Source organism: Lepisosteus oculatus, chromosome 21 (assembly GCF_040954835.1).
Source record: "Lepisosteus oculatus isolate fLepOcu1 chromosome 21, fLepOcu1.hap2, whole genome shotgun sequence".
Classification (NCBI taxonomy): Eukaryota; Metazoa; Chordata; class Actinopteri; order Semionotiformes; family Lepisosteidae; genus Lepisosteus; species Lepisosteus oculatus.
In genome coordinates this window covers 1,351,454-1,367,243 of record NC_090716.1, presented here as the reverse complement: position 1 = coordinate 1,367,243, position 15,790 = coordinate 1,351,454, and the positions used below count along the sequence as shown (strand labels likewise).

General features: G+C 43.8%; 1 protein-coding gene across 7 annotated transcripts in view; it reads left to right on the top strand.

The window, feature by feature from the left end:
• The window catches only part of LOC138224433 (uncharacterized), a 30,716-nt gene extending 15,194 nt beyond the window's left edge, over positions 1 to 15,522 (top strand). Inside the window, exons 12-21 of one of the 7 annotated variants that reach the window (XR_011182931.1) lie at positions 1,285 to 1,374; positions 2,480 to 2,572; positions 4,836 to 4,916; positions 5,245 to 5,334; positions 9,859 to 9,957; positions 12,070 to 12,088; positions 12,535 to 12,583; positions 12,957 to 13,113; positions 13,319 to 13,378; positions 13,784 to 13,810. Coding sequence is in view for 5 of the 7 variants with exons in the window: in XM_069181739.1 (XP_069037840.1) it covers positions 1,285 to 1,374; positions 2,480 to 2,572; positions 4,836 to 4,916; positions 5,245 to 5,334; positions 9,859 to 9,957; positions 12,070 to 12,088; positions 12,535 to 12,781 (719 nt within the window). In the remaining 2 variants the exon portion in view is untranslated. Of the gene's footprint in view, positions 1 to 1,284; positions 1,375 to 2,479; positions 2,573 to 4,835; positions 4,917 to 5,244; positions 5,335 to 8,200; positions 8,371 to 9,858; positions 9,958 to 12,069; positions 12,089 to 12,534; positions 12,808 to 12,894; positions 13,114 to 13,318; positions 13,379 to 13,783 lie in introns of those variants that run through there. The other 6 variants (XR_011182932.1, XM_069181740.1, XM_069181741.1 and 3 more) reach the window with 6 other exon arrangements.
• Positions 15,523 to 15,790: the final 268 nt, after the last annotated feature.

The window sequence follows — 15,790 nt, the reverse complement described above, 5'->3', positions numbered from 1 at the left end:
TTTGGGCCATAAAATAGTCCTTGTGGCAGTAAAGTGATCAAAAATAAAGTTTATGTTTGTAATATGTGAAATTTCCATGGCATTGACTGTAAACTACATGATATTCATGTCACAAGTTCTTATTTTGACCTCTGCCTTCCTTGTTGATGTTGTATATTCACACTTATGATCAATAGGTTCATAGGTCACTATGTCATTTTCAGAAAACCAATTCTGGTGTTTTGTTATATACATTCCAAGTGTCACTTTGCAGGTATTAGTGAAGCTCAACACTTCTCTTCTGGTGAGGCTTGAAAGCTTTCTCCTAATGTATATTTGAAAACACTCTGTTTTGGTTGGATCCTCCAAAACTGATTTTCCATGCACATTTCATCTTTTACAAGCAAGGTGTGGGAGCCAGTTAGAAAGAGGAAATTAAAGGGATAAGACAGTGATCATGAACAGCTGTCACAGCAGACATCTTTGTCATTCCAGACATGGACAATGACAAAGTCAGTCGGGTTCCAGTGTTTGGACCATAGATGTTTCTGGGACATGGTGACATACTGTAAGGTGTTAGTGATGATGAGAACATGCTCTGAGTGTTTGGAAAAGAAAGGAATGACATTTCCATGTCCTACCTTGCAAAGTGAACTTGTTAAGGTGTGATGACAAATGATGATACCATCTTTGATGACAAAACCAGCTCTATGATGTTGTTCTTTTTATTTTCTGTTCCAGAACTAAGTCACTGTTCATTAAGTGGAAAGTCCATGAGGGTCCTGATGTTCCAGGTCCCTAATTTTAATGCTCTTTGGTATTTTTGATCACAGACAGCTGATCCCTCTTCTGTCCAGTCAGGAGTGATGGGACAGGTATAGGGCTTATGTGCTGTATATATATGCCCTGTTTAAGGGCACCTTTTCTAACCACTTTCCACAAGGAGCTACTGTAGATCCTCAATAAGACTTCTCAGCGGCAATATCATGGTAAGAGAAGCAGCTCCAATAGCGAAGGGTGTCCTTCTGTATCTCACTCTGCTGATGGTGACCTTACATTGCCCACAGCCCAGGTTCCCTATCAGTTAGAGATGCAGTCCAAACTGAGCACTCTTCCAACCTCACCCACTGTTTACAGTGTACAGAGTGGTGTTTAAACTGGGATGATTTTATACTGACAGCATCAGTACCTGTAAGACAACTTTCCACAGGGCTGACAGAACCTGTACGTTACTAACTCTTTTGTGCTCAGTCCTGCATGTTCTATAAAAGATCTGCCCTTCCTGATCCACTCTTCTGTTCCCAGGTTATCTGACTGTGCTGATTGTAGCTCTTATTGCCCTGGTTGTGTCTCTGACACTTCAGAGGATCTGTTCAGCCCGGGGAGGATGTGGAGGTGAGTAGGAACAGTGACGACTGTGTTGTAAATACAGATTCACAGGATTCTGATGAGTCAACATCTACTGGGACAAGAACTGGTGCTCTGCCACTACAAAACATCACAAGAATAATTCACTGGGAGCAGCAGGAACAGTAAAGAACAGGAAAGGGTCCAGACTGCACTGGGACCTCAAGTGGCTCTCAGAGAGTCGGGGGTGTTTATCTCTTCAGCCCCATAGGCTGCCTCACGCCTGGGAGCTGAGAGCTCTGGGGACAGAGAGGAGCAGAATCAGTAAGCTGGAGCTGCAGAGGACAGTCTGGTCAGGGGTCCCTTTTGTCTTACACTGAGAGAGCCTCCCCAGAAGAGGTCAAGATAGGAATGAGCTTCTCGTGCCCCCCAAGAGATGGCCCCCCAGCCCACCACTCTCTCCCCAGCACCCGTGAGGACAAACAAAAGTGTTCAAACATATAACAACTAAAGAGACAGACACCCTCTGAAGGACGGATGAAAATGAGACATGGAGGCTATACAGTATGTAAGTCTGACTGCACACTGGAGGGAAAAAAACCCTTAAATTCCAATCAAGGGGAAACCTCTGGAGTCCCATGGGAACAGACTCCCCACTCCAGCTGTTAGTCATGGATAGATGGACAGCTTAGGTGTCTGAGGGAGCTGTGTGGGCACATTAGATGGATCTCAAAATTAGCTCAAGCTGCAGAGGTGGCTGCTCTAGTTTTGAAGGAGAGGGAAGTGTAGACTAAAGAGACTCAGTTTCTTCAGCCTGTCAGTGTGGGACACTCCCTTCAGACTAAAGAGACTCAGTTTCTTCAGCCTGTCAGTGTGGGACACTCCCTTCAGAATAAAGAGACTCGGTTCCTTCAACCTGTCAGTGTGGGACACTCCCTTTAAACTAAAGAGACTCAGTTCCTCCAGCCTGTCAGTTTGGGACACTCCCTTCAGACTAAACCCTCAGTTTGATCTTGAAATGGGCAGCGGGCCTGTGTGTACAGTAGGTGAACAGCATGTTCCTTTCTGCCCCGATACTGGACTCTTGCATGTTTTTCTTATTCAGATATTTCTGGTTTATAATAAGATTCAAATGCATGTTTTACTCTTTCAGATTTCTGTCAGAAAGCTGCAGTTGTGATTTTCTCCATGGTTCTGTTTGTGTTGAGCTTGCTGTATCTGGCCAGTGTCCTGGACACTCTCAGAGGTATGTACAGGGGCGAGTGTGTGACAGTCAGCAGGTTTTGACAACAGCTGACCTCCTGTGTGCCCACCTGTCAGTTCATGTGAATCAGGACATCCTGTGGGCATGTCATCATGCTGCACTCACACCCCAGTGTTTCCACAGTCCTGAGCAAACAGGCCCCCCACTCCTCTGAGCCCCACTGACAGCCCCTGTGCGGCTCTTCAGCTGCTGTGAGGAAAGGACTCCCCAGGGTTTGTATCTTCTGAGTGGACAGTAGTGCTCCAGTCCTGGAGAGAACTAGCAGGGCGTAAGTCAGGTCTTACAGCCTGGACACACACCCTGAGTCACACATTAACACATCACATTCCTCTGCAGTAAGTCTGCTGCACCAGCCCAGAGTTATCTCAAGTGTGACACAGCATCACAGTGTAACTCTCACAGGCCTGTATGCAGGGCTCTCTCATACTAATGCATTCTGCACATTGTTACCAGTTGGGGAGTATGAAATTAGAGAAATATCACAAAATGACCAAGCAGATGAACCAATAATTAAAATAAATAATCAAAACCTCCTACTTGTAAAGATTTTGTCAAGAATATCCCTGAGTGGTTGGTATAATTAGAGGCACATGAGCTCTTTGTTCTGTGTGGCACAGATTTGGTGAAAAGAATACATTCAGGCACACTTGTTTAAACAAATATTACCAATGACAATACACACACTAACAACACACAACAGAAACAAACAACATACAAGCTACACTATTTAGACTACAAACTTACTAGCAAGGAGTCCCAGAGGCCTCATGTCCTCACCACCCAGAAAAACACCAGACTGCTACCAAGTATTCAAACTCTTACATAACCCCTACACAGGCCACAGAAGAAGAGACAAGATGTCTTCTAAACTAAATAGAATTCAACCTGCAGTTGAACCTGTCTCCCTGTTCTAAAAATGCACCCACTAACGAGGACAGGGCATTGTTAACTGAGGGTTTCTTTACACAGGATATCAGAGTTCCCTGAACCACAGAGTAGCACACTTTGTGACAAGGATAAACACTTAGCTCCAATCTGATTTTCCCGTTGATCATTTTGATCTTGTTGATCAACTTGTGCCTCACGTCTGCCTACTGTCTGAACAACCCTGGTCAAAATGAAGAAAAACACACACACTCCTTTCTTGAGATCGCAGCTGATAGTGACCTGTGCACGTCTGTCTGGCCAGGTGGAGATCTCCTCTCTCACAGTGACCTGTGCACGTCTGTCTGGCCAGGTGGAGATCTCTTGTCTCACAGTGACCTTTGCACGTCTGTCTGGCCAGGTGGAGATCTCCTCTCTCACAGTGACCTGTGCACGAAAATCCAGTAATTCAGGTGTTATTATACCTCAGCCTCCCCTCCAAATCAATACATCTCATGCAGAGCTCATGTACCTTCTACTCCAACAACACAACTGAAGATGACCAGTCGTTAGTGCTCTTTCCAAGATCATTGAGTCTTTCATCTGTCTTTGGGCTGTAGAACTGAAGAGCTCTCCTCTTGACAAGTGGCAGTAGGCCAGTCAAACACTGAGCGAATGAGTGAAGTCCAGTTTCTGAGGACTGTAGCCGCCATGAGAGCTGCAGCACCAGTTAAACAGCTGCCTGACGCTGGTGAGGGCGGAGGTCACAGGTCACCTGCTTCTGTTCTGTTGGGTGAGCCAGGCGTGATGAGAAGTCACACAGAGATCAAATCAAGTAAAACATGACTAGGTAACTCCAAGACGATATGCAGAATTGAGGGGTGAAACGAGGAAAAATAATGATTAAGATTAGGAAACACAAATTGAGGAGCTCGCATTTGTGCTTCTTGACATCATAGTGCCCAGCAGGGCCCCCCCATTTCAGGGGGTCCCCTTGAAAATGTGTCATTTCAAACAGACTGATCAGAAACTTCCTACACCAACAGACTTCCAGAAGTGTAAATTATCCAAACAAGAGTGAATCACTGAGAAACACCATAATGTGTACAAACAATCTGAAAGAAAGATGTTTTCAGTCAGTAGAGCAACACGTCTGGTAGTATTTTAGTGCTGATATTCTATAAACTCCTGTCCTGTTTGCTTGAGCACACCGGTGTGACATCATGCCGATGAAGCTTGTGTGAACTGAATCATGAATCAAATTAGCATGTAGTATCTGCTGAAAATGTGAGTGTGAAATTGTGTTTCTCTGAAGGATACTCTGGGTGCACATCTGCTGTGACTCTCAGGTAATTACAGTGATTATTAATTATGATTACAGGGGGACCTGCACTCATGTGTGAAGTCCTGTTTCTCTGGATTCTGGCTGTCGGGACAGTCTTTACAGAGGAAGATGAAGATGGTACAGTAGGAATTATACAAGTATTATTTTAAACAGTTTGTGATCAAATGTTTCTTCTAAGTAGTTGTGTGTGAATGTTGCAGTTTCAGTTCACATTCTGACTTCCTGCTGCTTAGTGTCCCAGAGCCCCTCATGTCCTCCTTCAGACTGACCCTGTGACACATCTGGCTCATCTGTCCTGTTCTCCTCCACCCCTCCCTGCTGTTCTCACTGTGTTCTACACTCCTCACAATCACAGCAGAAACTCAGCCCTGGACAGCTGTGAGCTCATCCTGTAAAACCCATTTGCTCAGACACTCTTCAATAACAACATCTTTCTGCTTTTCAGGTGTTTTAATGTGGATCTTCTTCTTGGGGATCCTTGGATTGCCTTTAGTGAATTCCACTGCACTCGCAACAGATTTAATTCTGAAAGCAAGTAAGTGACAATAATGATCCATCTACTATTCTCTATGTAACATGAGCTGTTAACTTTTCTTCATCTTTAGGAAAGGTTCTAAAGTATTGAAGGTGCAAAAAAATATTCTTAGTAAAATATTTTGTTCTTCAGTTCAAATGCCTGTGTGACACTTCCAGCTCAATAACGACCACAAACACAGCTCTGCCAACGTGTCACCTTAGTGTTCTGTGTTTTTATTGCTCTGTGTTCAATCTCACAGACACTCCAGCCTACTGGGTGTTTCACTGGTTCTCTCTTGGGGGAGTCTGCATGGTCCTAGGTTTCTCTGCTCTTCTCTTTATGTTTCACTCGCTCAGACCTTTCCCCTAACTCTTCCTTATCTTCATTAATCACTAACACAACCAGACACTGGAGTATTCAGCAAGACGCCACATCACCCAATCAGTCTTCGTAACACTGGTCACTTCTCAATATAAATACATAAACTCAGTTATAGTAGTTCTGCTCTTTCATCTCTTTACTCTGTCTTCCCAAGAGCTGGTTTCTCTATAATCTGCAAGATGTTCTCACAAAGTCTGGATTTGCTGCTGAGCAATTCTGGTTGTTCCTTCTGGACTGAAGCCTCTTCAGCAGCTCATGAACTCATTCCTACTCATTCCTGGCTCATTAAGCAATCAGCTGATGCCTGCTTCCCTTATACAGTCACCCTAGCGTTTCGACACACCACACACCTGAAGAAGGCTCCACAGCCAAATCCTTGTGTCTCTATTCTTCTCTTTTCATCAGGGAATAAACCTTTACTTGTTCCTTTGCAGCCTGCGCACGCTGATGCAGCTCCCTACTTGAACTACTACAGTAAACCTATACAGATCCCCTTAAACCATTCCACCATTCCAGCTTTCTATCCAACTGCTGCAACGACCCACAGGACTCACTGTACATCACCCAATCAAATCAGTCTTTAGTACACTGCTCATTTATCATCGATACATTTACTTAAACTCAATTATAGGAGTTCTGCTCTTTCAGCAATTTATCTTGTCTTCCCAAGAGCTGATTTCTCTGTAATATCTGCAAGATCAAGTTCTTTCAAAGTCTGGATTTGCTGCTGAGCAATTCTGGCTGTTCCTTCCAGACTGAAGCCTCCTCAGCAGCTCATTCCTGTCTCATGAAGCAAACAGCCTCCCTTATATACAGCAGATCTATACAGATGTCCTTGAACAAGCACTCCTCCAGCTTTTCTCTCCAACTGCTGCAACAACCCACAGTTCAAGCTATGCATCACAGAACACTCCCCTCCCCCTCTCTACACTTTCCCTCATTCTGCCTTGGTGGTTTGGGGTCCTCTGGCCAGGAGGGCAGCCTTCAGCCAAGCGGGCTAAACCACATTGTGACTAAACACTCCATAATCCTTTCACTACGCTTAATTCCTGGGTGTTGTTATTCAAATCAAATCAAAGTTTATTTATCAAATGCACAATAATACAGCATGCAGCAGGTAGTTGCTGGCAATGAAATGTCTTTTCTGCAAGCTCACAAAAAACAAGAATCACAAAAATAAATAAAATCACAAAATTAAGGTTACGAAAATAAGGTTACATAATAACGGATAATAATGTAACAAATGGAATAAAACTCAATATGAGTAGAGCAGCTGTGTGTCCATGGTGTGTGAAATATATACAGTAGTGCAGTTGTAGTACTGTGTCCATGTAGCCGTTACAGGTGATCTGCTGAAGGAGCTACAGGTTGGCTGTTTAGCAGTCTTATTGCCTGGAGGTAGAAGCTGTTCCGTAGTCTGTTGGACTTGGACCGAATGCTTCGGTACCGTTTACCGGATGGTAGGAGGGAAAACAGTTTGTGACTGGGATGACTGGGGTCCTTGAGAATGGACCTGGCCTTCTTCAGACGTCTAGCTGAGTAGATGTCCTGGATGTTTGGTAGCTCACAGCAGGTGATGAGCTGCGCTGACTTCACCAGCCTCTGCAGTGCTCTGCGATCCCGGGCGGAGCAGCTCCCAGACCAGGCAGTGATGCAGCCAGTCAGGATGCTCTCAATAGTGCACCTGTAGAGGCTGGCCTGGATATATGACGGCATGCCGAACGTTTGTAGCCTGCGGAGAGAGAATAGGCGCTGCCGTGCTGGTCTGACCACGGTGTTGGTGTTGGTGTGGTGGGTCCAGGTTAAGTCCTCTGAGATGTTGACTCCCAGGAACTTAAAACTGCTGACCCTCTCCACTGCAGTCTCTTTGATGTAAATAGGTGTGTGATCTCCTCCCTGGTGTTTCCTATAGTCCACGATCATCTCCTTAGTGTTACTGATGTTCAGAGAGAGGCTGTTCTCCTGGGACCATGCTGCATGTACACAGACTCCTCACCATCTGTGATCAGACTGATGACTGTTGTATCGTCCGCAAGCTGAATGATGGAGTTTGAGTGATGCCTGGGAGTTTGAGAGGACAGGGCTAAGCACACAGCCTTGGGGGGCTCCAATGTTTAGAGTCAGGGTAGAGGATTTGTTGGTGCCCACCTTCACCACCTGCGGACGTTCTGTCAAGAAGTCCAGGATCCAGTTACAGAGGGAGGTGTTCAGTCCCAGGTCCTGGAGCTTGATGACAAGCTCTGAGGGCACTATGGTATTGAATGCTGAGCTGTCATCAACAAACAACATTCTCACATATGTTCCTTTCTTATTCCTAGTGAAAGTGAGTTTCGGGAGGGATGACGATCGCCAAGTTCCATCAGACTCTATTGTCAGAAATGAGAAATCACTCCTGACGTCATGTCCTTTCCTAAAACACTATAAATACATGAGTACATGATCCCTTTCTCTCCCTCGCTACGTCTTTCTGCCTCCCTCCTCCACCCCATCTCCCCCTCTGCAGCTGCCCCTGGGTCACCCCTCACTCTGCAGGGGGGTCCAGACTCACTCGTCCTCTGCCAGGAGGTCAGCCCTCAGCCCAGCGGGTTCAGCCAGATTTTCAGAGAAGAACCCAGAATCCTGTTAGTGCACTTAATTCCTGGGTGTTGTTATTCCTAGTGAAAATATGAATCATGAGGTCTAACACACTATATACTGTATACAGTGAGATAAACTAAAATACTTTTCTTAATCTCTTACACATACTGTACATGCATTTCATATAGACATCTAAGTGTTGTTGTGTTCTGTTTGTTTATAAATCTCCCAGCTGTTCTTAATATTTCAGAATTCATGCAGCAGTGTATCTCTACTGTACAGTATATCATATAAACAGGAAAAATGCAAGGCAGGTATATCTCACCGCGATTCTTTTTTCTCTAGAAACTGCTAACGCTTGACTTACTGTGTCTTATAAAAGCATGGGGACAGCAAAGTCAGTTATTTTTGCTTTAAATTCAAAAAGTCACATTTTGATCATGAGATCAATATGGATGATTATAGTAAATCTGGGGAAATTCCATGCCCACAGTGTCAGAGAGTGAAGTCAGAGTGTGGCTGCAGATCCCTCTGAGACAAGACCTGCATGAAGTCTGTGACCTATGAGCTCCCCCAGCTCTGTATGTGATCACTGAGCTGCTCTGCAAGCCTCTGCTGCAGCTGCCTGCAGTTCTTGCTGTTTCCTGGGGTGGGAGTCTTCAGGATCTACTGGATTTCAGTCTTGTTCAGTCCAAGAGTCTTCTGCTCTGATCTGCATGTGTGCTCTGGGTCACTGTGATCCTGCATGAAGGAGCTCAACTCTAGAAATACTGAAGGGTTTTCTGCTCCATCAGCAGACCTGATGTTTGTGTCCCTGTCAGAATCCATTCCTTCATCATCAGTCAGGAGGAGAGCCAGTTCCAGGCCCAGGCCAGGACACTGCCTCCACCACTCTTACTGATGAGGTGCTGCTCTCTAGAGCACCTGCACTTCCTTTCCTTCATCACACCTTCATCTTCCTCCTCACCTTCAACTTTAGATAAACCTTTATTATTTAAATTTCTTTTGGCTTGGTTCCATCTCTCCACAAAACGTTTATTGCAAACTCTTTTATTTATTTATTAATGTCATCATACGCACCAGACAGGAATGAAAAAAAAATGAAAAAAAAAGGAATTAAAAAATAAGAAAAAAAGAAAAAGTTTGAACTGATCAATCTACTGTACATGTTTAGGATCAGCAGTGAAGGACATGAATGAGCAGTTTCTTTGTAGCCGGTGGAGTGGAGATTCTTTGGCATTTAACTGACATGATGAGCTTGTTGTGAAGAGTCACTCCCAGAGTGTGGAAATATTCTGAAGAAAGTTCTAGTATTATTACTGATAAACAGTTGTATTCATAAGCCAAAGTAAACTTAGAGCACGCAGACCAAATCAATTTCTTAACACTTCTGGCTGTTAAAATGTGCCATTTAGTGCCTGTGGAATGTTTTTTACCTTTTATCACTACACCAGTATAACCATAAAATGTGATAGCAGTGTCAGTAGTTTTAAAAAGCAGTTTTAAAAAGAGTCAGTAAAATAATAATGTCAGAAGTTCTGCCACCACTTGCTTGTTTACCAGTATCAATGTCTTGAATTCCAGCTAAAGGCTACCGAGCTGTGAAAGATCTTCGCTTGGTGGTCGTGCCCTGTGAATCCCTCTTTGTGATCTGCGGTGTTGTGCGTCTGATGTATAATTACTGTGAGTATCTCAGTCCTGAGTTCTAGCAGTTATCCTTTATACAGTAGTAATGGAGGACAGAAACAGAGCAGGAGAAAACTGAAGGGTGTTTTAACATCTGTGGTAAAAATACAAGCAGCTGTTGGTACATTCTAGGAAAGGATTTCATTGACACAGTTATGTAAGATGATAAAATACATGTGAGATTTGTAAAGAAGTTGAGTATTTACAATTTCACTCAACTGATACCCTTACTGGAAGCTTTTCCAGTAACTGAAGATCAGGAGGGATAAACAAGTCAGTCACCCAGCTCTGCCCTACAGCTTGACTCCTTCTGAATGGGGTTCGAGTCTCCTCCTGCTGTGGCCAGGAGGCTGCCCACTGACCAAGCAGCTCAACCTGTCTCACCAGGAATTCCAGGCATTTACAAGGCATTCAGTTCTTGGATGCTGTTGATCCCAGTGAAATAAACTGTGTTATCTAAGTGGAGCGGTGGCTCTGTGGCTCAGGATCTGTGCCTGTGACTGGAAGGTTGCTGGTTCAAATCCCACAGCTGGCAGAGGAATCCTACTCTGTTGGGCCCCTGAGCAAGGCCCTTAACCCCAACTGCTCCAGGGGTCCCGTATCAATGGCTGACCCTGCGCTCTGACCCCCAGCTTCTCTCCCTGTCTGTGTCTCATGGAGAGCAAGCTGGGGTCTGTGAAAAGATGAATTCCTAATGCAAAAAATTGTATATGGCCAATAAAGTGATCTTGAGTAATTGAAACAAAGTGAAGTAATGAATTCTGAGGTGAAATTTTTGATTGTTTCATTTGATCACCAGCTTCTGAAAAATTGATATTTGAAGCCAGAAAAAAATGCCTGCTGTTTATTTTGCTTTTTTTCTGGATTTTTTTGTCTTCTGAGAGGACACAGTAAGAGATAAAAGAAATGTGATTGTTTACATGTAATGCCCTAGGGGTTAGCTTCAGTGTAAGACATGAACCAGGCCTCTGTTATGTTGAGGGGAGAATATCCAGATGGAAATTGGCTCTGGGTGCCAGGATCACTAAAGGGTTTTAAACACCCTCACCCTACAGGTACCTCTTCACAGAAGGTCCTTCCTTAATTGAACTGATCACAGTAAGTCTGGAACATCTCAGAGTCTGACAGCCAGGGACACAGGCAGGTTCCTGCTGTAGTTTCCTAGAGGTACTGAGGCAAAATGACACCAGAAATGAGATAAACTGGAAGATATATACAGTAGATATACCAGACAGCAGATGGTCTGGTGAGAGATAATGCCCTCTGCAGAAAGTTTCTTGGTTTCCTGTTGTCAGTGTTGCACTTCAGGAATGAAGCTGCGTGTCCATTCAGCCACAACACTTTTATTTAGGTTTCTGTTGAATTTACAGAGGCTATTAATTAGTGCTGCTGTGTTTCTGTTGAATTTACAGAGGCTATTAATTAGTGCCGCAGTGCGACATTTGCTGTTATATTATACTTTTAAACCGAAGCTCGTGCGCTTGGGTGAAAACACTGCAGTCAATTCACACAAAAATAATCATGTTACCAGAAACTCATCACATCAGTTAAACTGAAAAATGTTGTTTTTAGCATTGTGCATTACATCAGCAGTGCTTGGGAACTTATTTACATCACCATTCACAGCTCTGACCTGTTCCTGGGAATATGGGTGTCATGTTGTGTGAAAACAGAATTGGCTGTGTCTCATACAGAAAGACATACACGTCTTGTAACAAAGGAAGTGTCACAGCTGAAGGAGACACTTGATTTATCAGCCTCTGTTAATCTCAACACAACCTCAGGCTGGATAATGCTCTTGTCCAAACTGGGTGGTGTTGTACTCTATATGTGCTGCTGTATACAGTATGTACAGGTACTGTACTGCTCAGCTCTGTTGACTGTTGACTCATCACAATTGTGGGGATGAAGTACAGGTACAGGTATATGTATATCTATGTATATATGTATCTCATTAACTCTGTGACACCAATGTTTTTCCTTACAGACTTGATTAATTTTTAGATAACCTTGAGATTACAACATCTTTGGTTTTTCTCTTTTTGATGATTTTAAAATGAAGGGTACAGTATGTGTAGTTTGTCTAAACTTGTTCTTGTTCCTCTCCAGATAAGAATAACAAACCCAGGTAAGTAAAAATCCAGATATTTCTTACTTTGAATATGTATGTACAGGAAATTAGATTTCAAGCTGTTATAAACAAAGCAGAATGTATTCTGAAAAGTGTCAGGAAAGAATTTCAACTGTGGTTTTTTACTTATGTGTTTTTATTAACATACAAAGGTAACAAAAAAAAAGGAGTTTCCAGTCATCTCAAAACCTGAAGTATTATTAATATAAATGAGTATAAAGTCTGTTATGTATCATTCGTTTGCATTTTCACAGAGGGTAATAATGTGTAAAGTCATTCTAATTAAGTTCTAGAAATAATCCACCTCTCTTCAACTGTGTTTAAACTTCAGCAAGCATGCCCTTCTGAAGCAAAAACATTTAAGTACTGTATAAAAAAGTCTTCAACATTAAATTAATGCAATATATATGTATGAAAAACTAAAAATAACACTTGTTTTACAGGATTAAGGGAAAATTATCCACATTACGGAAATCATTGCAAAAACAGCAGGTATACTTCTCAATTTCTTCTGTCCTGCTCTTAATAGGACTGACAAAAAGACCAATAGCAGCTGAGTCCAGAAAGCTGAGAGGCATTTATACTGATGAGTGTTATAAGTTTGCACTTGATAAGACTGGATCCTGTTTGTCCAGGGCTGATGCCTGGGAAAGTTCTGCATCAGGGAAATCGAAAGTCAGTGTGCAGTGAAATTTCCAAAGACTGTTTCAGTCGTCCTCTGTATCTCAGTGAGGACACCTGGGCTGACAGTTTCAATGAGGGACTTGATCCAGCCTGAACAGAATGACATTTTTATATGGTAGGCTTGTGGCTGCATTAAAGAACAAAAGGAATAACTCAGTTTAGCTTTGTCTTGTGATGTGAGAGAGGAAAGAGCTGCATGAGGAGTCTACAATGTTGAGCTTGGAAGAACAATCTCAACACAAGGAAAAGAGAACAAAATCACAATAAAAGCAGGAAAAGACATTCGGAATGAGGGGCAGCAGACTGTAGGAGAGTTTATGGACAGGAGGACAGGAAAGGTGAGTTACAGGACTGTTTCACTCTCCTGTTGATGAAGCTGTCGCCACTGATCAAGGTGTGAATATTGTCACAGGACACAGGCAGGGCTGTATAATAATAATAATCATAATAATAATATTAATACTAATAACAGATGAATAAATTAATAATAAGCTGTTTGCTGGTGTTGTTCCTGATGCCCCTGTCTGATTGTCCCGGACACAGGTCACCCTCAGGAACAGGAGCTTCAAGCCTTCACTGGGCTCTGATGGGGCCACACAGGAGGTATTTAACACCAGACTCTTCTCTTGCTAAAGGCTCTTGAGTTGTTGCTGCTCCAGATGGCCAGGCTGTGAACATCTTTAATTAGCAGTTATTAGTGTCTCCTTTTCTTTGTATTTGGATCTGAGGATGCTTTCATAAATCACCTCTGTTTATTATATTCCAAAATTACCACTCTGAGTAAAAGCCTGTTGTAATTGTTCATACTATTCTAATGAAATAGCCACTGTTAACAATATCTGATAAAACCTCATAACAACATACTGTATCAAGGCCCAGTCTTGTTGTGTTTGACACAGAACTGGAGTGTGTGGCTCTCTTATCCCCTGTGGGTTTGTAGACGCTGATCCATTGACAGTCCCTCACAGACAGACTGCAGTCCAGTGAAAGTGTCTCTTTCTGTTACAGAGAGACTCCAACCCCCCTGAAGAAGAGAGAAGCCCAGAAGCAGCTCAGCTCAATAAGGAGTCTGACTGATGGCAGGACCCAGACCTGAAGAGACCAGGAACACTCACTCCCACTCACTCTCAATCCCACTCAGTCCAACTCCCACCCACTGACACCCACTGCTAGTGACTCCCACACCCACTGACTCCTACTCCCACCCACTCAACTCCCAGAAACTCCCACTCAACTCATACCCACTTGCACTCTCCCCCACTCTCCCCCACTCTCCCCCACTGACTTTCACTCACACCCATTGTCATCCACTGTCACACCCATCATCTTCCATCAACACCCACTGTCACACCCACCAACACTTGCCGACTCCCACTGACACCCACTGACACCCACTGACACCCACTCAACTCCCACTCAACTCCCACTCAACTCCCACTCTCACCAACACTCGCTGACTCCCACTGTCACTCAGTGTCACCAACACCCACAGACACTCACTGTGAGGTTGTGCGACTTTTGATGGGTTTGGCGTCCTGCTCGTGCTGGACTGAGACAGAACTGTCTGGGAGTGTATCAGCATTGTCACAGTGTGAGAGAGGCTCTGTCTGCCTGATATTGACTTGCTCTCAGTATCAGGGAGACCTTTTCATCTGCCCAGAGAATTCCCCCAGATGTCCATAACCGTTGTTTACATTCCCCAAAGCAAATGATACAAAGACAGTAAACAGCCCTTGTAATGTGTTAAATCTCTGTCCCCCCACACACCTAATTTGATCCTGGGTGATTTTAACCACTGCAACCCGAGAAAGTCTTTGAATAATTTCTCCCAGTATGCCAACTGCCCAGCTTGTAACAGTAGAACCCGGGTTCAATCAGAGAGGCGTACGAGGCTGCTGTGGATCCTTCTCTGGGCTCGTCTGAGCTCAGCACTGCTCCTCACACCCACCTGCAGGACAGCACTGCAGAGGGAGGAAGCTCAGTGCTGCCAGTCAGGGGCTGTTCTTCTTGCACCGGCTGGTCTGGCCTGTTACACCTGCGACCAGTCAGCCAGACTCACAGCTGTGCTCTGCAGTTATACATCTTTCTGCAAGGAAACGGTGATTCTTACAAAACCCATTCCAGTTTATTCAGGTAGTGAGCCTTGGGTAAACAAATCACAGAAGAGCCAACCTGCCACAAGTACACTGCTTCACCACAGGGCAGCGAGCCTGTGAAGAGGGAAGTCAGGTCTGACGTTAGAGAAGATTCAAGCACCAGGAAAAACTCGAAGGCGCACCAAGTTCTAGAAATGTCCATGGAGCAGAATGAAAACTAGGGTGAGGCTGCAGGACAGAGGTAATCTCTCCAAAAGCACAGTGAACACTGATGGTTTTAACACTTACAGAGAGCTGGCTGATGCACTACATGGTTTTTACCCTGTTTGACCAGCATGACCATCACCAAGGTTGAATTTGATGCTCAACGTGTTTCAAACGTTTTGAAGAAAACTGAAGTCAAGAAAGGTCTGTCATGACCTGCCCCTGCTCAGTGAATTTGAGCTCCTTCCACCTGGGCTCTGACTTTAACTGCTCAGAGCAAATTGATCTTTTATTCCTATACTTATGAACTTGCTAAATGTGGACAATTGATTGTGTATTTTAAATTTATATTTTTTGTTTCTCATCATACATGTATGTCTCTTACATGTGTTAATGTATTATTTCTTTCAGCAGAATTTTTATTAAAAGTTAGTGTCATAAATCTGATTTCTTGACTGGTCCTTCTCTTCATCCTCAATCTCCCCTCTCCTTCTCTCTCCTTGCCTTTGTCTGGTCTGTCCTTCATGTCCTTGCTGACATGCCTCTGTTGTCTTTGTCCTTTCTGCATCATTCCTATTTGTTAAAGATGTTTTTGAAATACATTCCCAGCTGTGTTGATGGAGCTCTTTCCTTGACGAAACAGCTTGTAAAGATCTTCAGCTCAGTGATCTACAGATCACTCATGTGACCAGACTGAAGCACCTGGAGATCTTCA